This window comes from Rhinolophus sinicus, linkage group LG05 (assembly GCF_036562045.2).
Source record: "Rhinolophus sinicus isolate RSC01 linkage group LG05, ASM3656204v1, whole genome shotgun sequence".
In the NCBI taxonomy this organism is placed as follows: domain Eukaryota; kingdom Metazoa; phylum Chordata; class Mammalia; order Chiroptera; family Rhinolophidae; genus Rhinolophus; species Rhinolophus sinicus.
Window position 1 is genome coordinate 49916346 of NC_133755.1, and position 25948 is coordinate 49942293.

General features: G+C 42.6%; 1 protein-coding gene across 1 annotated transcript; it reads left to right on the plus strand.

Moving 5' to 3' along the window:
• Window position 1: 1 nt before the first annotated feature.
• On the plus strand, window positions 2–23976 carry MXD1 (MAX dimerization protein 1). The gene is made up of 6 exons (XM_074332117.1): window positions 2–860; window positions 1595–1694; window positions 6260–6289; window positions 19074–19188; window positions 21005–21164; window positions 21443–23976. Exons 1-6 carry the CDS (start codon window positions 788–790, stop codon window positions 21628–21630), a joined length of 666 nt encoding a protein of 221 aa, XP_074188218.1. The 5' UTR covers window positions 2–787; the 3' UTR covers window positions 21631–23976.
• Window positions 23977–25948: the final 1972 nt, after the last annotated feature.

A 25948-nucleotide genomic window follows, 5' to 3' on the forward strand; every position in this document is an offset into this window, starting at 1 on the left:
CGGGGGACAGGTCCCGGCAACAGGTCCGAGGCGGGGAGGGGCCGGGTGGAGTCGAGCTCCGCGACAGCCGGTGAATCAGTGCAGCCGGGCGCCCGGGTCGCCCTGCCAGCTGAAGCCAGATCCGGGGAGGAGTAGCCTGGCTGCTGACCACCGGCCACTCAGATCGCTGGGCCTGGAGAAGGGTGATGTCATCGTAGCTGGGAGGTTTCGGAAGACTTCACCAATGGGAGACTGGCGAAGTGGCTCGCTTTCTGTAGCTCTTGGCCAATACTAACAAAGCAAAAGGGGGCCCGGTTGTCGGTATAGAACCAATGGAAAACAGGGAAGGAGCACGAGGCGGAGTTGCGAATTCTGTCACCAATTGGAAAGGGGGGGTGGAGCCTGGGCCTTGTCAAGCTCGACCTACCAGCGAGAGGAGCGGCCTCCAGGGGGCGGGGCCGTAATGCCCTCCCCAATCGGACAAGGCCAGGGGCGGGGCAGTCTTTGGGGTGTCCAATGAGGAACGCAGCCGAAGCGGGCCTGTCAAGAGAAGGGACTGGGGGCGGGGGGATGGTGAGTCGGGATAAACACTCCGCGGCGGTGGTGGCTGCTGCTCTTCTCTGGGTTCTGTCACGGTGTTGACGGTGCCCAGCTCACCAGCCCCCTCCCCCTTCCTGCGAGCGTGATCGCCAGAGAGGCTGTCTCAACCCTGCTCTGCCGGGTCCACAGCAGGGCGCGGGTGTCCGGCGGCGGCGGCGAGCCCGTGGGCAGTGGGGGTTGGTCCCGTGGCTCCGGCCCCCGGTGCAGAATGGCGGCGGCGGTTCGGATGAACATCCAGATGCTGCTGGAGGCGGCCGACTACCTGGAGCGGCGGGAGAGAGGTGCACGGGGACGGGAGGAGTCCGACCCGAGCAGGGGCTGGGGGTCTCTCAGGGGCCCCGCTGCGGGTCCGGGCTCCCGGCCGCTCCGGGGGTGGTTGGAGGCGCGGAGAGCGGGACCGCGAGCGCTCCCAACCCCTCCAGCTCTCCCCACGCGCGGTCCGAAGGGAGGCCGCCCGCTGCCCCAAAGGCAATGAATGGAAGTAGAAAGGGGGCCGCTGCACCCCGGGGTCCCGAGGGTCGCCCCCACCCCAGTCCGTCGAGAGGGGTGCCCGGGGCCCCCTCAACCAGGCCCCTGGCTTACCTCACCGGGCTGGTCCCATCCGGCCCCCAGGTGGGCCTGGCGCCGGGTCTCCCAGCCAGAGGAGCAGCGCCTCCCTGTCCTCCCACCCGCTGCTCACGGTGTTTGCCTCGCATCTTCGCCTGAGGCTGGTCCCACTTAACACACCTGCTGGACGTTGCCAATGGGAAACCCAGGCTCCTTGCGCTGAGCGACTTGCTGGGTGTTTCTCAACAATGAGCAGCTGGAATGCTCCTTACACCTGCTCCGAACTGAGGGTGTTCACACAATTTAAAAAACAATTATTGTTCTAAGAATTCCACCTTGCTCCATTTAATTATTTCCACAATAGTCTTTTAATGAAAAATAAGTAAATTTTTAAAAGGAAATACTGTGGAGGGGAGAGAGTATTGGATGTCCTAGGCTCATTCATTAACTGGATCCTCCGGTTTTCTAGAAGCTGAACATGGTTATGCCTCCATGTTACCATACAATAACAAGGACAGAGGTGCCTTAAAACGGAGGAACAAATCCAAGAAGAATAACAGCAGTAGCAGGTAATTTGGTAAACATTTCTCTTTCCCTTTTTGATTATACTGCAGATGACACAAACTGCAGCATGAAAGTTACCTGTTGTGATTATAACCCAGTAAATTAAGTGGCGATCATGATTCAGTAATGCACACAAGGTCTTAAGCCATTGGAGGAGGCAGCCCTTCTGATTTGGTTGAGGAGATTGAAAAGAAAAGAGAAATGGATATTATCCAGAAATGGATATTATCCATTTCTTTTACTTTTCATAGTGAAAATTTTATAAACATGTTAAAGTATTTGACTTGGCATAGGTGGTAGGATTTCATATTTGACATGTAAATTAAATATAGTGGTTTGATCATCTAATTTGTCATATCTATTTATAATGGCAAAGAGGAATGAGCCAGGTTAAAATCTGCCCTTTTGGTGATGGAGGAACATGTAATATTAAAATATTAATATGTCACAACTCTTTTATGTTAGCCTTACAGTTCTTACTTCCTGGTGAGGTTCACAGGTTTTATTTGGTTAATGGCCAGTGAAATCATATATTAACGCCCTGAACATAGTTCCTGGTACATATGACTCCTCCATTAATGCCATTGCCCTTTTTCCCCCTCTTTTCTCTTAAAATGTAAGTTAGCTAGGAAATCTGTTTTATTAGATCCATTCAATTATACCTTTCATTCCAATAAAAATTATTGACATTTTCAACACTGACTTAGAATCCTTATCCCTTTCCCATCCTCATGAATAACAGCCTGCAAGTAACTGTATTTGGTTAGTCTCTGGTATAATACAGACCACTAAAAACCAGAAGGCTTCTACTTAAACGTACCACTCACTTGTTCTTGCTGCCTCTTCTTTGATTCACTCTGTTGTCCTTAGTGTTGTTAGAACCACAGGATGTAAGGAGCACACATGTGCTGAGCACTTGAATAGGAAGGCACCTGAAGGATGAACCTGGTAATTAATTACCTGGTGGTTTTTCCATTCCCTCCCATCTTTAGCATTACCTGAGGGGGTAGCCAATAGATCTGTGCATGGGTACTACGAGCCTTTAAGAACGATGTTTATACTGACTTGGATTATGCAATAGTATAAAACAATTTAGCTGTGTTGCATTTTGTTTCAGTATTAATTTTTAAAATTTTGTTTGGAAGAACTTTGAAGCCCTTTGGTTTATTTTTCTGAAAAAGTGTAGTCCATTTATTGCTTTTATTCTTGTTCACTCATGATTTGAGAGGAATTGTCCTCATTAATAGTCAAGGCTTAATCCTTAGCACTTTATTTTTTCCTAAGTTTCACAGGAAAGTTGTTGTGGGGTGTTCAGTGGTAGGGAGAGGGAAAAAAGAGGATGTTGTTGAAGAGAAGTGGCTTGGTCTCAGAAGGTGATTAAGAAAGAAAAATAATGGTAGTTGACAATTATAAGCCAAGAAACATATTCTTTTTTTCTCTTTAATATGAAGCATTATTCCTGAAAAAAGATGGCTGCAACTCCTGTTTTTTTGAAAAGCTCTATTCTGTTAATGGGTTTGGTGTGCTTTCCATGGTTAGAAACAAGAGGCTGTCACAGTTGTCCATATTCTTGACTAATAATGAATTAGTATAATATTTTCAGTCAGACCATTTTCTTAAGAGACCATGATTAAACCTGGAGTTGGCTCCAAGCAATCATTTGAAGCAAGAACCGGTTATTTTGTTTAAATGTGATCACATCCTTTATGACCTGTTTGGAATGACCCCTACCTGAGCAATGAGACATCTCCCCAGGGAATGCAGTAAGATCCCTTGATTTGAATTAGACTTATGTCCAAGGCTATGTATGGTCAGGATTTTGAACTGAGGTAAGGGCTATAGAGAGATTGCTGCTGGTTTACGTAACCATTGGATAACAGTTTATTCTTGTTAATTCATGTTGAAATGCTGTTCTCTTTGCATATAGAGTCCGGAGGGTACTTTTCCTTGGACAATAAAAAATAAGGTTTAGCCACAATATCAAACTTCCTTGGAACTGGAAATGCAGATCTTAAATTTCTCTAGTCGCTTGTTTAAAAAAACAAAAATAAATGAAATTGTGAACATTGGTTGGTTTGGAATCATCCACAGAACAACTGGACTACAAGGAGATGGAATCATTTTTCTCTTTCCTACTGATTTTTGAAATCAGTTACTAAATATTTAGAATTAAAATCCAGAGTTTTAAAAATAACGTTCTGTTAACTTGTTAAAGCAGGCTTTGGCACTCATGTGAAAGAGGAAGTTCAGGACTTGCCACCCATTTATTTTATGAGACAGTGGCTATATAGGTGACCTGACATGGGGAGTCTTTTTAAACCTATTCTCAGATACTCTGCAGTTTGGCTTAGTTATCTTTTAGTTAGAATATATATTTTAAATGGTGACATTTCACCTTCATTAGTGATTGCAGAATTATCAAATCTTTTCAGTAATCACATGGAAAATAATTTTGACACAAGGTATCCATGTATTTTTGTAATGCTTTAATTAAAACTATAAATGTTGACCCATCAACAGAATTGGCAGGAAGTCTCTGAACTGATCATTTTTTGAAAGGTCTGCTTTTTATTAAACACAAACTCAGTTTCAGTAAACCAAATGCACCTCGGTAATGCCCGAGCCATTAGTTATAAGTCCCCTTATAAAAATCACCATGTGTTCAATACCCTTAAGTAATCAAATAAGGTCTGAAGTTTCTAGAACTCTGTTCAAAGCTAGGAAGGAGTTGTGCTTCCTATGGAATTTGTTTAAAAGTTTATCTTGAAGACTCAGAATTTTTTTATATGTATTTTCAAAGAATGCAAAAATTTTTGTTAAGAGTGCCCTGTGTGCTGTTATTTTCTCTAATCAGCGACCATGTTCTTTTCAAATATCCACCCTCCTCTCCTCCTCCACCTTCTGAGTATGGTCCTTGTCTACAGGGAAATCGTGACCAGCTGTTGTCATATACTTTCATCCATTTAAAAAATCTGTCAGACTTTGAACTTGTTATTCCCTGTTAAAACTGAAATGCCACGTGCTTTAAAGCCAAAGGTTTGCAGTTGCAGACCAGAATCTTGTTACCTGTGATATCCTGCTAGTCACTGAAGGAAGTAAACCTTCAGAAAAACATGACTGGAGAATGCTGAGGGATAACCAAGTGAATCAACTTAAAGCTTTTAAGTTAACCAATCTGAAGGTTCACATATCCTTTATCTAGGAAACAAATATTCTAAAACTGAAAATATTGTCATTATTTTCTTGTTTTTCCTCATGAATAAAACTTGGTATCCCAAGAGCCTCGTGGAAGAGAAGTTTTAGTGCCAGAGTGGAAATTTCACTCACTCACTCACCCTGCCCCTAATCTCTAGTGTGAATGAACTTGGTGGTTGCTCCTCAGATATAACTAAGTGGCTGAGCATTCATGGAAGTAGTGATCCTCCATTTATCTCCAGGGCCCAGTAAGATTCTGATTACGGCCCCACAGAATTCATAGCCTGAGTGGGCGAAATCTCCTGAACTGGTTAGACTGCAGAGAATCTCCATAAGGTCAAGATTCAGTGCCTTTATAACATTGGGGACATTAGGGGCCCTCAAGTTCATAGCTAGTCAGGGAGGTATTGTGTGAGGAAGACACTGACGTGGCCACCTTAACTGACTTCTTGTGACTTTTGTGGAAACCTGTCCATAAATTCTGAGACCAGACCTTCTATTCAAGGACAGGTATAAACACACTAATATGGTTTCACGTCCACCACAGCTTTCATCCAAGGCTCTCTAATCACTTGTACAGTTGCTACCTCATTGATCCACACTTGTTCAGAAGATAATTGGCAATAAGTTTTATTCCCATTTTACAGAGGTGTTAACCAAGGACAGGATGGTACAAAATTTTATTCCACAGTACCAGCTGGACTCCAGCTGGCAAAGCTGGACTTCAATTTCACCGTAATTGCTGCTTTAACCAGTCTGTCATCTTTATGCTAAGCTGGGTTTTGAAGCCCCTTCCTAAAATCGTTGGGTAGCTATTCAATCGTAGCATCTTTCAGGAGGTTGTACATGATAAATTTGTTACTTCAGGGAGTAGAAAGATTGAGGGGTTATTTTTATCCATTTAAAAGAATCCTGTAGTCAAACAACTTAGCATAAAATTTGGGTGGCTACTGCACCTTAGAAAAAGCTGCGGAGCTGGGGTGGGGGTGCCACCTGCACTGTTGTACCCTCAGCCTAAAGAAAGCTTTATGGAATTATATAACCCAAATTCACATCGCACTGTGCAGCTGTTTTTCTCTTTGTATAAATAGACCCCTTTTATTTCCTTTCTTAAAATGGATTTTCCACTAGGGAATGCATGCCTCTGAGTTTGTCACTTCTCCTTGAACTCTGTTTTAGATATTTACATTTATGTAATTCTCCAAAGGGACTAATTTCTTTAGTAGAGCCCACTGAGGTGTTTTTTTTTTTCCTCTTTCTCTGTCTTCTCTCCTACCAACTTTGGAAAGAAAGAAGTTAAAATAATTTTGTTGGTGTTGTAGTCCTTTAAGACAAAAATGAAAATAATCTTTTTTCATATTGTTCCCTCTTTCAGATCAACTCACAATGAAATGGAGAAGAATAGGTGAGTTGGGGATTTGGGGGCTGCAATGGGGGAGCTTTGATACATTTCCTATTCATTAAGATGAGACTTTTGTTCCTCTTGACTCCTCCCACAAGTAGCACCTGATTTAAGAGTTCACTCTGGGCCCTCTAAGCGGAATTCACTTAGGTAGGCGAGGGGCTGGCCAGTTCCAAAGACCACTCCCCCAGCCTCACCCCTGTAGCCTGAGGGAATCCCTTTCAGTGTGACCATTCCACAAGCCAGAGCATATTAGGGCCTAGCTAGTGTTTCCACAAATTGTGTTGTTTTAAAACAAATTACATGCTACTGAATATAATTGGCAGTGCTGTCTTAAATCACGTACGTACACAGATAGATATACATACACATGCCTGTGTGTGTTTACAGTTTACTTGTGAATAAAGATTCTCAAAATTCAGGCAAATATATGCATAGCAGAAATTGGCCTGCCATCCTCACGGGGCTCCATCTTGTTGCAAGCCTGAGCTGACCTCTCTCACCTGGATTGCCTCTTGATGCTTATTTAAAGCTTTATTTTCCAAATCAAGTTTGCCCCACCTTCAATGATGTAGCCTGTGGTGGTTTTCAACTCTGGTTGCACATTAGAATCACTTGCAAAGTTTTATTGTAATGTTATTTAAAAGTATTTTTAACGATAAATACATTATACGTATACATTAATACATTCGGGAAGAAGAGAACATTTTATTTCTACGGATTTTATAAAATAACTTTTTATTATAGAATTTTTTCAAATATACAAAAATAGAGTGAATAATGTAATCATATCCTATGTATCCATCACCCAGCTTCAACAATTATCAACATTTTGCCAATCTTGTATAATTAAAACCACCTCACTCCATGGAATATTTTAAAGCAAGTCTATCTCTAGTAAAGACTTTGTACCCCCAAAAAAAACATAACTACTTGCTTTTACCATGCTGAAAACAAAAATAATGATAATTCTTTGTGGAGCTTTAAACACACACACACACACACACACACACACACACACACTACCCACACCTCACCCCTAGCAATTCTGATTTAATTGGTTTGGGTTGAGACTCTGCCCTAGTGGTTTTTTTTGTTTGTTTTTTAAGGGGAACAGGAATTTATTGGGGAACAGTGTGTACTTCCAGGACTTTTTTGGGGAACAGTGTGTACTTCCAGGACTTTTTCCAAGTCAAGCTGTTGTCCTTTCAATCTTAGTTGTGGAGGGTGCCATTCAGCTTCAAGTTGTCCTTTCAGTCTTAGTTGTGGAGGGCGCAGCTCATCTCCAGTTGCCATTGTTAGTTGCAGGGGGCGCAGCCCACCATCCCTTGCGGGAGTCGAACCGGCAACCGTGTGGTTGAGAGCCCCCTCGCCCATGTGGGAATCGAACCAGCCGCCTTTGGTGTTAGGAGCACAGAGCTCCAACAGCCTGATCCACCGGGCTGGCCCCTATTTTTCTTTTAAATCTCCCCAGGTGAGTCTCACGTGCAGCCAGGGCTGACAGCTACTGAACAAGCCTCATTCTGATCTCTGAACTCCCTTCAGTTTGAAATACGGGCTACCCATCCAGATTGAATGGCTTTCTTGGTGCCCTGCATGAACAAGAAGATGATATGTAATATGGCTCTGTAAATATATGTGGTTGTATCATGCAAGCCCTCCTCTGAGAGTCAGGATCTGCAGGACATGTTATGTCAGTGAAAGGGCAGACCAGAGCCTTCCTAGGAAGGTGAATCTTAGAAATAGGCGAACACGCAGCATTCCTCCACTGTGGAATTGATTGAGTGAGTGAGAAACAGAGACAGTAAGTGTGCCTCCCTGCACATGTGCTTCTCCCCATGTCTTCTTCCCTTTTAATTTCTCTGTGATGTGACTGTCTGTGTTTGAAGTCGGAGCTTCCTGTATGCTTTAGGAATTTATATATCATGAACTGGAAACTCAAAAGTATCTCTTCTTAAGGTGGAAAGGGAGTAAGATATGGCTTCTCTTTTTCATGTTTAGATCCTCTCCCATCTTCCTGCGTTTGGGGTGAACTGGGTAAACTGGGAGTTTTTCTGCTGAAAAGTCTTCTAGTTCTCCTTCTCCCCTCTAACATTGATTTAGGCATTTATTTTCATTATTAAAATTTCATCCTTTCAGGTGAGGGCTCTTAGGCTTACCACAGGTTTGTGCCTTTCACCTCTGCGGGAATGCCGCAGAATGTCGATTTTATCATTTATTAGAGCAGTTCAAAGATGTTTATTTTCTGCCTACAGTGTCCTAAGACCTTGGCTCAGCACTAGGTAGTCAATGAGTTCACACTGGGGTGTTCAATCAGCGCGGAGCCCATCTTAGAGAAATGCAGTTTGTCTAATGAGAAAGGCGCAGAGACAGTTTCAGTGAACATACTAAGCTCTGAGACTGGTAGGCACAGGGGCTCTGGAGGCCACGATTCTAGAAAACTGGACTTGAAGTCACCACTGGGCAAGCTGCTTATAACTCCAACTGCTTCTGTATGACTAGTCAAGTTTTGCTTGTTGAAGGGTTAACTTATCTAGTTTCCTTATTGTCCTTTGTTGTTTGGAATTTGGTCTTCTAAGGTCTTGATAATTCTTTCTCTAGTCTACAGCATGTGAACAGAAGAGAAGGAAGTAAGGACTCAAATTGACTTAATTTAACAAAGCATTGGTTGCTGCCGTTCAGGGGAGGAAGTTAAAATTGTCAGGTTCTTCTCCATTATTAGTGTGGGTACTTAAGACTTTAGGGTTTTGAGGTCAGTTGAACAACTGCTCTTGTAGTCTCCCTGGTTGTAGGAGCTGAATGCCATAAAACAATACTGCTTTGCTAAATGCTACTCCACCTTAGCCATTTTTCACCTTAACATCACGTAAAAACGATTGGCATGGCTCTCAAAAAAAAAAAAGTAGCAACTTAGGAAAAGAAGTTCTAACAGTGGGAATTTTCTTTTTCTCTTTGATATTGCGGAGTTCATTATACTTGGGTTAGTTTTTTTACACAGAAACCTCTTCTGTGGCACTTTAGAGATTCTGAATAATTGATGTTCGGGGACTCCACCATTTAAATAATCTTGGCATTGGTGGGAAGAGAAAAGACTTTGAGAATGGTGGAGGTGGGAGGTGCTGGTGGCGGCAGTGGTATTTTCCATTTAATAGACTTGGTCTCCGTGACCACCCATGATGCTGGGAGTACAGAGCCCAATAATGACCTGGCCCCTGGGGTGGCTGGGTGTAGTATCACCGTCGATATCAGAGTCTGCCATTGGCCTAAGCTTCTCTGCATTTTAACTAATTTTGTGGGTCTAGCCTCCTATGGAAACACCCTTGGTGTGTGTGTGTGGTGTGTTTCTTTTTTAAAAAACTAATCTTGTAGAAAATTTTGAGAAATACAGAAAATCATACAAAAAATAAATCATCCATAATTTTAGCAGCCAGAGGAAGCCAATGGAATTTTGAATTGTCTCTTTCCAATTATTTTTGGAAAACAACTTTAAAAATGTAGTTTAGTGTAGAAAATTGGAAAGTTCAGAAAAGCACAAAGAATATAAAAATCACCTGTAAAAGACCTTGCAGCAGGAACAACTTCTAACAGTCCTAAGTTCTATAGCCACCTAGACGTTTGTGAAGACTTTTTAAAAATCAATATGGGATCATATAGTAAATAATTTGCATCTTCTTTTAAAGCTACATTATGAACGTTTTCCAATATCATTAAATCTCCTTTTCTAACATTACTTTTAGTGAATGCCCAGTATTACATCATAGGGGTGTGCCATAACTCATATAACCAATCCCCTGTTTTAGGTTCTCCCCAGTATTTTGCTAATATGAACTTAATCTACCTTGGAGATAAATCTCTGTCCAACATCATAATTATTTCTTTAAGGTAAATTTATAGTTGTGGAATTAATGGTATACACCTTGTTATGGGTTTTGATATTGACCCACCAGGCAGGTTATAGGCTATATTTTCCTTATACCTTCACAAGTTTATAATTTAAGACTTCTATGAATTTGATAAGTAAAAAACAAAAACACAGAGACAACTTGTTTTGATTTGCATTTCTTGTATTACTAGTACAGTTCAACAATTTTCATATCTTGGTGTGTGTGAGAGAGAATTGCCTGTTAAAACATAGCCCAGTTTTCTACTGAGGAGTTTATCTTTTTCTTTCTTTTGAAAAGATTCTATAATACAAAGGATATAGTATATGAAAGAGATTGCCCCTTTGTGTATCACATAACTTGTTAAATTTATCATTTATCTTTACAGAATCAGTCTTCTCTCACTGAAGTTGCTGCCTCTATTTTATACTAAATTATTGTTTATGGCTGAGTCTGTTTCTAGACTTGTTCTTTTTCACCGATCCATCAGCTCTTCCTCTTTTAATCAGTTACGTTTTATCATGCACTTCAGGATCTTGTAAGCAAATCTCTACTCTTCCGCCCTACTTTTCTGATTTTACCATGTTCTTAGCTATTTTCATCAATTTATGTTTCCTGATGATTTTTGTAATCAATCCAATTCCCCATCCCCAAAGTTCTTTGGGGATTCTCAAAATCAAAATTAAATAATTCCAATATAAATTAACCTTAAAAAGTTTCCATTTATATATTAGATCTTTCCATCCAGGATTTGTTGTGTCTTCATTCAGATCTTTCTGTCTTGTAGTGTTTCCATGTAGATCTTGCACATTTATTGTAAACGGTATTCCTGGGTTTATGTATTTTTAATTACCACTGGTTTCCCATTGTTAATTACTACGTAATTATTATTGGAATATAGGAAATCTTTTGTTTTTGTTATATGCCCTTTATTGGTGATAATTCTGTTGCCTTCTCTTAGATGGAATTCCTCTGGTTTGAATGCCTTTCAATAAGCCCTTCAGCAAATGGAGATGAGTGAATGCATAGAAACTGCAGCCAGTGCATCAGGAGTCAGGTGCTAGAATGGACTCTTTTTTCAAAAGAAGACTCTAGTATCTCCTTTAATAGCAGCCACTCATTTTTCTGGAATGGTTTATGTACAGGTCTTCCTGGAATTAGACAGCTGGTCTAGAGAGATGACCTCTGCCAACATCTTCTGAACCCCATGACAAGAGATTTTTGTGTGGGCTTCATGAGGAGGACTCAGCCCCCTGATCTAAGCTGTTATTTTCATTTGGTGGCACTTTAGAGATTCGGAATAATTGGTGTTCATGAGGACTCCACTCTGAGGATATGACACAGTATTTCAGTGGCATCTGGTCCGGCATGTGAAACCATTTTAGTCAGATCTCTCTTCTGGCAGGATACTCTAATTCGTTGCAGGTCCCTATGTTCTTTCTTTTGGGCTTTTGGCTTTTCAAATGGCCAAGCTCCTTATATCAAAGGGGTTAGGGGCCTGACTTTTGCGTGGGGCCTGTTGTGCTATGCATTGCACCACGCTTACTGCTTCTGAACTCCCTTGACCACATTCAGATTTCACTGTAGGATGTTGTAACAAACCCACATTGCTTTGTTGCCACATGAGGGCTGGGTATTACAAAGGAAGGACACAAGTATCAGTGTGCAAATCTGGTCTGTGTTCATAGAGTAGAGCAGCACTCGACTTGCACCACTAGAATCCAGCTTTCCTAAACTGTATACTTCTTGGGTAGATGGCATTTGCCCTTGGAAAAACTTGGAGAAAAGATTATGCTGGTTTTTCGACCAATTTCCAATCCCCTACCTGGAGCATTGGGCACACTCCCTGACTTTTTGTCATAACAGTAATTGTCTAAGGGTGACACAGGGCTGGCAAGTACTAATTATCATACATATTTTGTATTTTTTTAAATGGGATTCTAGTGAGAAAATCTTAGTGAGACATATGTTTCATCCTTTTAATAGAGAAGTGATTTTATAACTTCAAAATGTAGCCACCAGGAATTGCTGCCTTGTTCACTGACGGCCATATTCCCATGCAGCTAGCATACGAGTATGGAACGACCTTTGTGTTTTTTACAGAGATTACTATCACAATTTTGAGAACTCCTTAAAACCTCCCAAAGTTTTAATTAAGTTGGTAATAATGATGCATTTGACAATTTTTTATATTTTGCAAAAAGGAGGAGAGTACTTTTTTCCCTCAAAGCATGACTTGCAGCCCTCATCTGGATTTTTTGTTTAACCCAGTAGGGCTTTGTCCTCAACCCAAAATCTAGAGAAGGTTAGAATCTCTTGTGACCTATAATCACTTTTAGGAAGTAATTTTTGACCCCTTAAGATTTGTTTCTCCTTAACTTTATACTAAATAACTTCTTTTTCTCACTATATATTTCACACATACGCATATCTGAAATTATTTTTATTCACCTCCAGTTATGCTATAGGATTTATGAAGCTATATAATTGGCTAAGTCTGTGTCCACACAAAGATAGATTCTTCTTTGGTTAATAATCTTCGGCCCAATTTTAGTGAAAACTAGGTGACACACTGGACTCGGTGAGGTCCAGTGTGTCATGTTCGTTAAGTAGGGTTTTCCTCAAAGAGAAGGGATAAATTACGAAAGATACCAGATTCTATTCCTAGGTCAGCATCCGCAGATGCATTATTATTTTTAGGCTAATGGGTTAACATAAAATAGAAGACTTGGTCTCTTCCATTATTTGGTAATGAAAGAAACAGAACAATTAGATACATAGGAGATTTGCCGCACATGAATGCATGAATAAATAAATGTGATCTATTTGAAAAATAAAAAAGCTTATGATCGACTATGAAAGCTTGACAGCCTTTATGGAGAAGTTAAGTCAAACAAGATGTGGGTGAGGAAAATGAAGGAATATGTTTGTTAAAGGGCAAAGGGAGCTCATTCTGGAACTTTCGGTGGGAGCTGATATTCGTAATGATCTGAAGATCGCTCAGATAAATAATTCTGCAATAATTTGTTTACATGTTTGATTACTCCAACTGGTTGTTAAGTACCCCAAGGCAGGGACTTGGTCTCACTCAACGTTACATCCCCTGCACTTAGGTAGGAAGGTAGCAGTGCTTAGTAATCCTTTGAGAGATGTTAGCGGAATAAATAAATGAGCCAAGTGTATGTTTCAAGATTTCTACCTGTGAACCTAATTACTTATCTACCCTCTTCACTGGCTGCCATCCTGTTCACTCTGCCCTGACCTTATAATTCCTTTTTGTGCCTTTTTTCACTTCGAAAATCTGAGGGAGAGCATTCGGTCACACCTTCAATAAAGAAGGGTAATCTCTGTTAACAATGCCTCCCTCACAACACAGACACACACATGCGCACACCTGATTTGATACCCGTCCCGGTCTTGACTACATGCAAGTCAGGAGGAACTTGAAGGGCAACACAGTAAATTCAGGGGCACTGTGTGCAGAGAGCACAGCCTACCTAGCATCTTACTCTTTGCGTTGCATCTATTCCGCAACCTATAAACCTGCTGGCCTGAGAGACATGGACAGATTCAAGGAAGCTTGAGTCTGGAGGCAGAAATGAAAAGAGCAGCATTAGGAATTGTCTGAGAACATGCCGGTGGGCCTGGGCGCCTTCCGTCAGTGCCAGAGCCCTGGCAGGTACCGCCTCACACAGCCCCGAGCCTCTTCATTTATGGCTTCCTTCACTTGCATGTTTAGTTTTCTGCGGTTCGTGGCTGACTAGAGTTAAGGAAAAGTAACAACAGAACGGTGTGGCATCCAAATATATTTTATATTTCAATCTTTATTATATTTAGAATTTATTTTAATGTTAATCTCCCCACTTCCCTGCCATTGTCTGACTAATCCATTCTTTTCCCCAAGAATTTGCAGTTATCTCCCTTATATGCTAAATTCCTAGGAATTTTTTTATTCTGTTCACTTGATTTGTCTTTCTAGTCCTATATTAATATATACTGTTTTTAATTATTGAATCTTTATAACATAGTTAATATCTAATACAACACATTCCTCCTCATTCTTCTTTTTCAAAAAAGTGTGGCAGTCTCTCACACATGTATTCTTCTAGATGAAGTTCAGGCTAATTTGCCAGCATTAAAAAGAACACTGCTGGGATTTTTTTCCCCCTTGGAATTATGTTAAATGTGTAGGCAAACTTGGTAACATTGACATCTTTACTTTGAGAGTTCATGTCTAGGAATGTGCTTTGTTTCCGTTTATTCAAATTTTTGTTCGTCTCTCAGCATAATTTTATAATTTTCTTCCCAGAGAGCCTTCCCAAACTGTTTTACGTTTGTTCTTAAGTGTGCTATCCTTTCTTCTTACTATTGAACGTGAGATATTTTAGGGTCTCTGGATATGGATACACATCTAGAGATGAGCTTGGATTTCCAAGATCAATACTTTTTGCCCGTTTTTATTTTCCTTTGGCCATTGCAGTAGAGATGTAGAAGGAAGACCCAGAGCATTTCAGACACTTGCCTCCCAACCCTGAAGTCCCTTCGTCCTCTCTTGTGTACTCATATATGGATGGCCATGGAGTCTCTCCTTTTGCATGCAATAGCTTTATAAAATCCTTGCTAATTTTTTAATGTAAAAAATAGTACCTTTAGCACAAGCAAGATCTGTATCTCCATAGAATACGGATTAGATTTTCCATGAAAATTTTTTTATATATATATTAAGAGATTTATTATAAGAAATTTGCTTACATAACTGAGGAATGGCTAGACATATCTGAAATCCATAGGGCAGGCTGGAATTCCTGGGCAGGAGTTGAAGCTTCTGTCCTCAGGTGGGATTTCTCCATGAAATTTTTTTAATGACAAAAGATACCTAGTGTTTTGTGTGTGTTTTTTAAAGGAAAAGTTTAGTGAATTAGATTTTATCAGACAGCCTCTATTTACCTAGTGAGGCACTCAGAGTTCCCTACCGATTTAAAAGGAATATTACAGTGCCATAGTTCTCTGTTTGCTCCCAGTAATTATCCTTCTATAGAGGAAGCGAGGCCTGAGAGAAAAGCTGCTCCCATATATGGAGCCTTCACCTGGCCCAGGGGCTTCCCTACCTTGTTTTAGTTAATACTCACAGTGGCCCTCTCAGCTAGATATTGTCATCCTCCTCCTCCTGCTGAGGAAATGGATACTACATGGAGTAAAGAAATTTGCTCAAGGTCACACAGGGAGTAGGTGGCAAAGCCAGGAACCTAAACTTTTACTCTTAATCACTAATCACTGTACTAGTATTTGGTTGTATAGTGATTGACAGATTCAGAATTAAAAAGTATGAAAAACAAAAATAAAATTTGAGATACTTAAAAAAGAAACCTACTGAAGAGAAGTTATAGTTTATCTAATTTAGTTATAGCCACACTTGATTCTGAGCATTAGTGATTATAGCTCAGATCAAAGATTGGTTTCTTTATGCTACTGTAGACCAAAGGTATATCAGTCCATTCAGAATAATGAAAGAGATATTTCTGAAGAGTCAGCAGGTGAAGATTGTCAAAGTTCATGAGCTAGGTACAAAGCAGTTGGATCAGGGCAAAAAGAAGAGGCAGTTGGGGGTAGGAGGGAGCCAGGATTTGGCACAACTCTTTTCTGCCGGGGGTGGGGAGCTGGAAGGCAGCTCTTGGCAGCAGCAGGGGGACTGTCTGAAGACGATAGGAAGGGAGGAGACCCACAGAGACGTCAGGTGGAGGTATTGAGTGGCTTCCTGTTGAAGATATGTGGCAAAGCCCTGCTAGTTCCCCAAAGGGGAGCTAGACCTGGTTCAAAACGGGACACTCAGCCCCTCCTAGAAGACCAGAGCTAGTGGCAGGAGCCTGGTCAGGACTGAGGAGAGAGAGCTGAGACAAGTGCTTGTTTGGGATCTGGGAGCCATGGATGCTTGGACCTGGCTGGAGGAGCCCAGATGCCAGGGGCGGAGAGCGTGTGTGTGTCAGGGGGAGGGGCCTCAGTGGGAGCTGCTATAGAGGTCTGTTTGCTTTTTTATCTGGTTCAGAAATTGAATTTCACTACTATGTGATGGAACTGAGCCTACTTCATATACCTCATCCCTCCCTGTGGTTGGCCCAGGCACCGACCCGGGGGTGTCTGCAGGCGGGTGACAGGTGGGCAGCAGGTGGGCAGGGCAGCCACCAGGCTGGAGGAGGTCAGGCAGGCACTGCCAAGGACAGAGGCTGGCTCTGGATGCTACAGAAATCCAGAAAGCGCTTCAGTCCTATTTTCATAGAACGGGGCCAGAAAATACTGAAGGAACATGTATTATCCTCAGATCGAATTAGTCAAATTGGTTATTTCTAGTTTCACAACTGGGAGTGTTCTTTGGAAACCCACATTTGGGTAGTGAAAATCATACTTTCTGGGCTAGACTCCCTGTGTCACTAGAAATGACGATGCATGGAAAGATGACTTTTTTATTATATTTTTACCAGTACACAAACTTCCTAAAAAATGTACATACTCATATCTGTAGATAAACCCACATAAGAAAAAGACTAATAGGACACTGTTCTGAATCATGCCGTCTTTGCAAATAATAAGTAGGCTGAAAAATGTCTAAATCTAATGTTAATTTCTGAGCTTTTTTTCTAACTTGACAATTAGTCTAAACTTTGTAGTAAGAAATAATTTGGATAACGATACAAGTGACTGATTGTGCATAGTAACAGGCTCTGTTTCCATCACTGTCTTTGAAGATTATCATCATCCAAGGTGAACAAGCACATCTTACACACACGCTTTGCTTTTCTCCCCACCCGGCTCCACCCCCCACCATGCAGTAGTGGAAGGAACAAATCTTTAATGCGAGTCTTTGCCTGTGACCGTAACACATGGACCGGTTTTCAGAGCGAGTGAAGTCTTATAAAATAGAAAGGCATTTGTACCATTGCATCTTCCTGGGTCAGGAATGAATGCTGTTCTCAAGCTTGTCAGGATTTAAAGGGCCCTAGGAGACAGCTCCGTCAAGATGCAGACGAGGAAGGAGGCCCAGAAGCAGATGAGGCAGGAGCTCAGAGGGTGTCTCATGTTAGATGCACCTCCCCGCTTCCCGAAGTCTTGATATGAAGGGTGTGAATTGACGTCCTTGGTCAGTACCGTACACATTGGCCTGTCTTCAAGCTTTCGGAAGCAGTTTTCTTCTTTTGGTCTGCGTTCCCAACTTTTGTTAATACAGTAAAATTTTTAACAGGGAGGAAAAGGACAAACTAAGCTGTAAGGCTTCTCCCGGTTCAGCCGTGAGTAGCCTCCCAGGCTTTCAGGAGCTCCGCGCCAGGGCATTGTGTGTGGGTGGGGGCCAGGTGGCTAAAGCCACAGGGCCCTGCGTACTGCTGAAGGTGCAAAGATGGAGTAGAGGTGGACTCTGTCCTCGAGGAGCTTAAAGTCTAGTTGCCTAGACGGCATCATCCATTCAGCACACATTGAGCACATGGGAGGGGAAGGCACTGGCAGCGCGGCAATGATTAAGCTGCAGCCCTCGCCTTCTAAGGAGTTTGCACTGAGTGGTTGAGTAACACTGCCCAACGGTTCAGGCAGAACAGTGAACTTGCGGATGAATAGTGTAGACAGACAAGTCCTCAGAACATGGAGGAGTCAGCACTGCTGGAATGGCCCGTGGAGGCTTTCAGGAGGTGGTAGGCTGAAACAGGCACATTGAGTCTTGGCTTTTTCTCACATTCATAGAATCTGCCAGGTTCTGGAATAAAGCCAAGGTTTCAGTGACATTATTCCATTTCCAAAATTTTAGGACCCCTTGTACTTCTGGGCAGTCTGTGATGAATGGCTGTCTCTCCAGTGGGTCACTGGCTTCTGCCCCAGCTAACCTTTCCCCTCTCCACTCTCCCTTCCACTGTGCCTTTCTGCGGGGATCACCCCTCTAAACATGCGGGGATCACCTCCAGCTGTCCAGCATGCTTGTTAGGGTAGCAAGACCAAGGATGTGCTTTTTCATCAGTTTTAAAAACTACATTTAACTTTTTGAATAGCAATAGTTTACATGGTTGAAAAACCGAAAAGTATCACAAATCATTTAGTAAAAATTATCCCCCTTTCCTTGTCCCAGGCGGACTATTCCCTGACTTCTCTCTACCCAGGCATTTTGACTAGTTTCTTATGTATCATTCTGCGTGTCATGTCCATACAAAAAAACACGAATACAGATAATTTGTCCTCCATGTTTTACCCAAAGAGAGCATGTTATATGCACAGTTTGATATCTTGCCTTTCTCTACTTAATATATCTTTCGTAATAGCACATTCTCATTTCCTTTTCATAGCTGCATGGTGCTCCACTGTGTGGAGGTACCACAATTTATTCAACCAGTTCCCTACTGATGGTCAGTTGGGTTATTTCAATTTTTGCTATTTCAAATAAAGCTGTAATGAATAACCATACCCATACGTCACTTATATGTTTAAATACTAGCTATAGTAATGAAACAGTTATAGTGATTTAGTGGTCCTGAATGGGGAAAGAGAAGTGTGGTGTTCAAAGAAGCCAGGGGTGGATTCTTCCCCTGGCATGTGGTTATTTTCTGAATTTGGATGTGTTCTCTTTGCTCACATCATTCCCCAGAAACCGGGAGATAACCTGAGAAACATGCCCAATAATAGCAGATATTAGTCCCTACTCCGACACCTGTTTTATAAATAGGCTTAACTGTAGAGAATCCTGGAATTTGCCTCCGCTTGGTTTTCATCAGTGTTGTCTGGTTTCAAAAGGTGTTTATTTGGCAAGAAGTTGTTGGTGGCATCTGCCATCACTGGACCTGGAGAATTTCAAACTCTTTTAGAACTTGTTCTTTAGGGGTGCCCTCTGGCCCACTATAAAATTCTCAAAAGCTACTGTGATTTTGTTTCTGTAGACGGGCCCATCTTCGCTTGTGCCTGGAGAAGTTGAAGGGGCTCGTGCCACTTGGTCCTGAATCAAATCGACACACTACACTGAGTTTATTAACAAAAGCCAAATTGCACATAAAGGTAAGTGTACCCTTGCGATGCCTTTTTATCTTTATTCGTCCAGTACGGGTTTGTTTGCTGCTATGACGATAGCAAATGTGTGTCTGCAACACGCTCCTCCCTCTGAGCTCTCCGTCCTGAATCACGGGCGTCCCAAAGCCAGCACATCCAGACCCAGCTGGGTATCTCTCACCCCTGGGTGCCAGAAGTTAAGTGGACCATCCAATTGTCCATCTGACTGCGTAAGCCAGAAACTCATGCTTGTTACAAGGCTCGTCCTTGCTCGCTCTTGCTCCTCAGCCATCTATATCTAAGTCGTCTCCGAGACATAAATATTTCAAAATATTTCACAGCCTTGTCTCCTTGCATTTTCACCCCGTCGTTGACTATAACAAACTCCTCAAGGCCTGCCTCTGAGCCGATCGCCATGCTTCCCAAGAATACTCCTTCCAAAGCTCAAATCAACGTGGCACCCTACTTAGAACTCCTCTGTGGGTCAGGCGCAGGACATTCCCTGTCACCAGGCCTGCCCCATGCTCCACCTGACCTGGCCCTCAGCTGTGTACAGTGTCACCTCGGGCTGTTACACCGCGTTCTCTGCCCCAGCCCTTTTTCCCGTCGCTAGCACTAGTTGTGCTCTCTGACCACAGGCCTTTGTACATGGTGTTCCCTCTGCTTGGTCTGCTTTCCCCTCCTTTCTTCACCTACTTAACTGCTTGTCAGCCTACAGAGCTCAGCACAGATGTCACTAGCTCAGGGAAACCTGCCATGACCTGGGGACCTCCTTCCTGCTACAGGTGGTGCTATTACTGGGTCGGTCCATCTCTCTCTCTCTCCCTCCCTCCCTCTCTACCCACCTGTCCCCACTTGTCACAGTTGACATCTGACAGTGATTTATGTGATTACTTGGTTGTCTCCATCCTTACAATGCAGACTCCGTGAGGGAGGGGACCAGGTTTTTGTACGCACCTTGTATCCCCAGCCTCTCCCCTCCAAGGGTCTGGTAGAGAGTCGGCCTCAGTACAAAGCTGCAGTAGCAGAGGGTGAGTGAGTTACATTCAGACTCCTCAGAACCACAGCCCCAGTCGCTGTGCAGCATGTTTTTATAGTCATGACTGGACAAATGTCACTTTAATTATGGCTAGTAGCCTGAATACATGACAACTCTGGGGGGGAAGGAACCTCTGTTTAGAGCAAAACAATCAAAATTAAACTTCTTAATGATTTGAAGAATATGAGAACTAGAGAACAGATTTGTAAAATCAAGTGATCTATGGAAATGTGTCTTCTAAGCTCTTATGTTGAACAATTTGGAATCCAGATGTCAAAAGGGATTGTTATTTCCTGCTAACAAACAGAAGTTAATTGAGATTTGGCGTGACACAAAAACGTGCCTATGTAATTGGGACATGGCTGTGAATCAGCACGCATCTGATGGACGTCTGTTCCTTAAGCTCCCATCACCTGCCACGCTCTACTTCAGAGATCAGGTATTCAGGTATCACTGCAGACGAGGGAGACCAGGTTGGGCCTTCCTGCCTGCAGTCTTTTCAGTATCAAAATTGAGGGGTACTAGGATGCTGGAGTGTCAGCTCACCCCAGAATTCCTGTGACAGTCCAGCTACTTACAGCCTGTGGATGCTGAAAATGTTAGACGAAGACAGGAGTCACTGGCCAGTCAGCTTCCTGTCTCTGTGAGAAGCTAGACAAGTGACACCCCAGATGGCTTCTAAGGAAAAGTGGCCCATTTCCCTGCTAGAGAGGAAGATGCCGGGTCATTGTCAATTTTGAAATCTGCCTGTGAGCTCCAACAACTAACTGCCTCTTTGACTTGCAGAAACTTGAAGATTGTGACAGAAAAGCCATTCACCAAATAGACCAGCTTCAGCGAGAACAGCGACACCTGAAGCGGCAGCTGGAGAAACTGGGCATTGAGAGGATACGGATGGACAGCATCGGCTCCACGGTGTCCTCTGAGCGCTCCGACTCCGACAGGGGTGAGCCCTCTCCCTGCGCCCTCCCCCACCCGCCCCCACCCACCCATCCATCCACCCCGTCCCTTTTGCTCTCCCACCTGCCAGCGGCAGAGCAGAGAGGGAACTAAGAACCTGCTTGTGATTTAGAGAAGTCGAGTCATGTGACCTCCAGGAACGAGGCCCTCTTTCCTGGTAGCAGTTAGGCAGCCGCCTCCAAAGCAGGGCTTGACGGGAGCAGCCTTGATTTTCAGCCTGAGTTTTCTAAAGCCTTCACCGCCGTCTCTCTTGTCCTTCCACAGAAGAAATCGATGTGGACGTTGAAAGCACAGACTATCTCACGGGTGAGTTGGACTGGAGCAGCAGCAGCGTGAGTGATTCTGACGAGCGGGGTAGCACGCAGAGCCTCGGCAGTGACGAGGGCTACTCCAGCGCCAGCATCAAGAGAATCAAGCTCCAGGACAATCACAAGACGTGTCTTGGTCTATAAGAGAGAGTGGTCGCTTCGGCTGCCCCCCGGATGGTTCTCCCTGTCGGATCTGATTAGGTAGTGTATTGGACCTGCCCACAATCCCCTTGCACGTAAACTTCAGTGTACCACCTTTACCAAAATCAGCTTTGTAAACGTCTTCAAGGAAGTGCTTAGGATTGTGGGTTTCTGATTGCATCCACTAGTTTCTCTTTCTCTCCATAAAAATTCGTCTCTGAGAGACTGTACATTCCAATCAATTTGAAACACCCAAGAATTCTTAGACTGAATAAGCAACTTTCACATCTCAGCAATTTCCCCCCCTTATTTACTGTCCCATGTAGCCTACCAGACCTTTCTTAAAGTTCTCTGGCTTACCGTGTTACTCGCCTAGCAGAAATGTACGAGTGTGTCTTGTGCTTAGGAAACTGAGGAAACAAACTTCTAAAGCTGAGATCCCGGTCTCAGAACTCCAAAGTAAGCCTTGAAAGCGGCATTTAAGAGCACTTAACCATGGACCTCACCCCCGTGAGGAGTCAGGAATACCTCCAGCAAACACACACCCCAGCTCCTTCCCCTCCCCGCGTGTGGATGGGAGCAGTATTTCTCACTCTAAAATGGACACCTGGAGAGCAGGTCTTTGGGGTTGCACAGCTGATAAAAGTTCCAATATTGTTTGTTCTCACAAACAAAACGGTACAATCTATTTTTGTGCGACGTGCTTGGGACCACGCTGTGTATGGCTACCCCCAAGGCCATTGCCCCTCAAAGTTTGTTATGCTACTTGTCTCTGGAACATTTTTTTTTCCTACCTCAGAGATAAATGAGATCTCCATTTCCACTTAACACAAAGTGATTATGCCTCTTTCCCCGCCCCCCCGAATAAGTGACATTTGGTCCAATTCTAATCTATTTTCCTATTTAACTTTCAGCAATAACTGAGCTTTGGCACTAGTTGAGCTAGTGTCCATCACCAGTGAAAGGAAAAGTCCACATTTCTACTCTGTGTTGCAGGTGAACAGGAGGGGATGGTACAGTGTTACTAGAATTCCTCTCCTTACTGATTATTTTTGGACACACCCAGAAACTTCTTTATGGAGGCTTTTGGGTAGATAGTGTGAAAGGCTGATGTTTCTTTTGGGCTATGATTTCTCCCTTAAGTGGTCTCCCACTTTGTAGCATTTTTATTTAAGCTAAAACAGAGCACATGTATATGTACATAAGACACATTAAATCTATAAATACTATTTATTCATTTTATATAAACTAATGTAATGGAAAACAAATTCTTATGACTTTGTGCTTTTATAGATGTTCTAGAAACTTTGTATGTAGGTATCTACCAAATTGGTTCATTCCCCTTAATATTTTTGAGGTCTTGGTGTCTTCAGCCTCTGGCAAATCTTTTTCATTGAATTTGAATCATTTGTAAAGTCTGTGACACTGAAACAGTGTATGTCACAGAGTGATGAGAACATTCCTGAAACCCACAGACGCACTGCAACCTAAGGGCTCAACGGCTGAACCAGTAGCGGGCGGCCTCCCTGTGCTCCACACTGGCCTGAGGTCTCTGGCACCCCATGGCCTCACCACGCCTCCAACCCCCCCACCTTCCACACAACCAAATGTTCAAATGCACTCTACACGGAAGCTCATTCTAGATATGAGGAGCAGTGTAAACAAAGCAAGATTACTTTTGCGTGTTTCTCTTTTTCATGATTCTTTAACCCATTAAAAAAAAAATTTAATTGGAAGTAGTGGATTGCTAAATGATCCCAGAGTCATATGGTATAACTCTTCTGTTTTTGTTTTGTCCTGTTTTTTATTTTTTCCTTCATTTCAGCTTTGGGTGGGGGAGAGGGGCAGGTGACACAAAGGATTTTTTTATTGTTGGAATCTTTTCCAATTACCAGCTGAAGATTTGCACTGAAATACAACTTGTATGCCTTTTGCATTTTTAAAGCCTGCTTCCTGAATTTAAGCAGAGTGATAGTGTTCAAAGAGCCAGCTCAGCCTGTAACATTTTTGAAAAAGATAAATCTGCACTTTGAGGTCCCTTTTGAATGCCATTCGCTAGACCTCTCAAGCATTTTGTTTAATTGCTACGTTCAAGCGCCTCACAAGTCCATGATGCTAGATGCTGGATGGCATCGAACTCAAGACTTTGGGAAAAAGCTTGTGGGCTTGCATTGGGGGAGGGAAGGGAACAAAATCTGTGTATTTGTTTGTTTAATTTAGAAATACGGCATCTGAGAGGTGGTGCCATTTTCTGTGTTTTAATTGTTGTGCCTTTGAGTTAAACTGCATTTTTGTCTTTTGGTTGAAATATGAAATGTACTGTCCCAATATAAAACAGTAATTATTTGACCTTTGCACTGTTTGTCTGGTCCTTTTCAATTTGCATAGAAATGTGGAACTTGATAGATCGCTATATTTTTAATGCGCTTGTGATAAACTGACACCAGGGTTAGACATTACTTTCAAAGCTCGAGGTAAACTGAATCAGCATGCTAGATGGGCCTCTCTCTGACCAAAACTGTAATCTTCAGGACCAGCAAACTCAGCCCAAGGCAGCTAATCCCACCTCCCTACGCGGCTGGCTAATCGGCAGCCCCGACTCACCAATCTGTCCTTTCATTCACAGCCACCAGCCTGACTTATGAGCTATACAGTCTTTTTGGTTGTTTTGGGTTTGTTTTTTGTTTGCTTTTTTTTTTTTAAGCAAAAGGAAAAACCTTTCTATTAGGGTTGTTGGGGGGAGGGGATGGGCAAAGATAAACCCCAGCCTTTAAGACTTTGACAATTGTACGTAAATAGAGATGTGTATAAATATAGGCACATGCATATTTTTATGTGAAAATTGATTTTAAAGAACTAAAAAGTAAACTACACTCTTATTGATACCATTGCAATGCAAATGGAAAAATAAGAGTATGTAGTCCAATTTAACTGTATACAGTGAGAAAATATACTGTGTTTCCCCGAATATAAGACCTACCCTGAAAATAAGCCCCAGTTAAGATTGTCAGCCAGACACGCATTTAGTACATTAGGACGATGTTCCAGAAGAAGATGACATGACTGTACTTGAATAAATGTAGATTGTTGTACATGAAAAAATAGGACATCCCCTGAAAATATGCCCTAATGCGTCTTTTGGAGCAAAAATTGACATAAGACCCGGTCTTATTTTCGGGGAAACATGGTATATGTGTGCTTCTGGTAACATCCCAGAAAACATAGCTGTTGCCTGTTGGCTTAGAACGGCAGGCTGAGCACCCAGGGTGTTTTCATTTGGGTTTCCCTTTGCAAAGCAGAGATCGTGAATTCAGCAAGGTGCTGATAGCGACTGCTGCTGATACCTTTCTCTAGTCACAGACATCGAATGCTAGTGAGTGATTCAAAGAGCATCACATCTTTGAGCAGGACGTAGATTCTTCTGTCAGCCCACAACTAAAACAAGGGCAGTAAGTAGGTCCCGACCCTGCCACGGGCCACTGGCGTGGTTTGGGTTTCTTTAAGATGGGCATTTTCCTTTAACCTTTACTTGTTTCAAAAGAAACAGGAGACCTTACCTGGGTTCCCAATGGGGCCTCACTTCTCCATCCCTGAAGTAGCCAAGAGCAAATCCTAGGGTGTGAAAAAAACCAGTATAAACTAGGTAGGATTGTGATGCTCAAAAGAATTGTCTAGCAATATCTTGGGGCTTGCTAAAGGATTTTGTGGGCTTTTGCTTGCCTCTCCCCCATCCTTAAAAGAGAAAACTTATTTTTGCAAAGTCTATAACATACACATTATTATTTAGGTTTTTATACTGTACTGTATTAGCAAGAATACCACTTCCATTGTGCTTTCTAATCTATTTCCCTGCATCTCGGTCTTTAATTGTTTCCCCAAGTTTCTTTGTCTTCCCCCTTTACTGGCTCTGTGTGTTGAGAACCAGGAAGCCAAAGGCTGCAAGGCAGTTTCCTGCATGGCAATCTCTTGTTTTTCTATGTCTAAGGAGACATTACGTTTAGGTAGCTGGCTACTACTGATTTTAAAAATCCTTCCTGGGAGAAGACGACCCAAAGGCCCTTTAGATGAGGTGGTATTATTTCTCATTCTACATGATCAGATCTCTTTGTTTTGAAGATGCCTGGGGATGAGGGGAGGGAGTGCAATATGTGATTTATCATGACTTTCATTAATATTACATGGGTGATTTTCTTATACTATATTCTTCTGAAAGAAGAAAGAATTGTCTGGCACTGCTAGAGTCAGCTATTGAATGGCTGAAGAAATTGAGTATCTTTGTCTTCTCTCAAAAAATCATAAAATGAGAATTAGTAAGGCAATT

Coding starts and splice junctions, on each gene's coding strand:
- MXD1 (XM_074332117.1), top strand. CDS start 788: ATGGCGGCGGCGGTTCGGATGAACATCCAGATGCTGCTGGAGGCGGCC. Junction 861..1,594: donor CCTGGAGCGGCGGGAGAGAG/GTGCACGGGGAC, acceptor CCGGTTTTCTAG/AAGCTGAACATGGTTATGCC. Junction 19,189..21,004: donor AAGCCAAATTGCACATAAAG/GTAAGTGTACCC, acceptor TTTGACTTGCAG/AAACTTGAAGATTGTGACAG.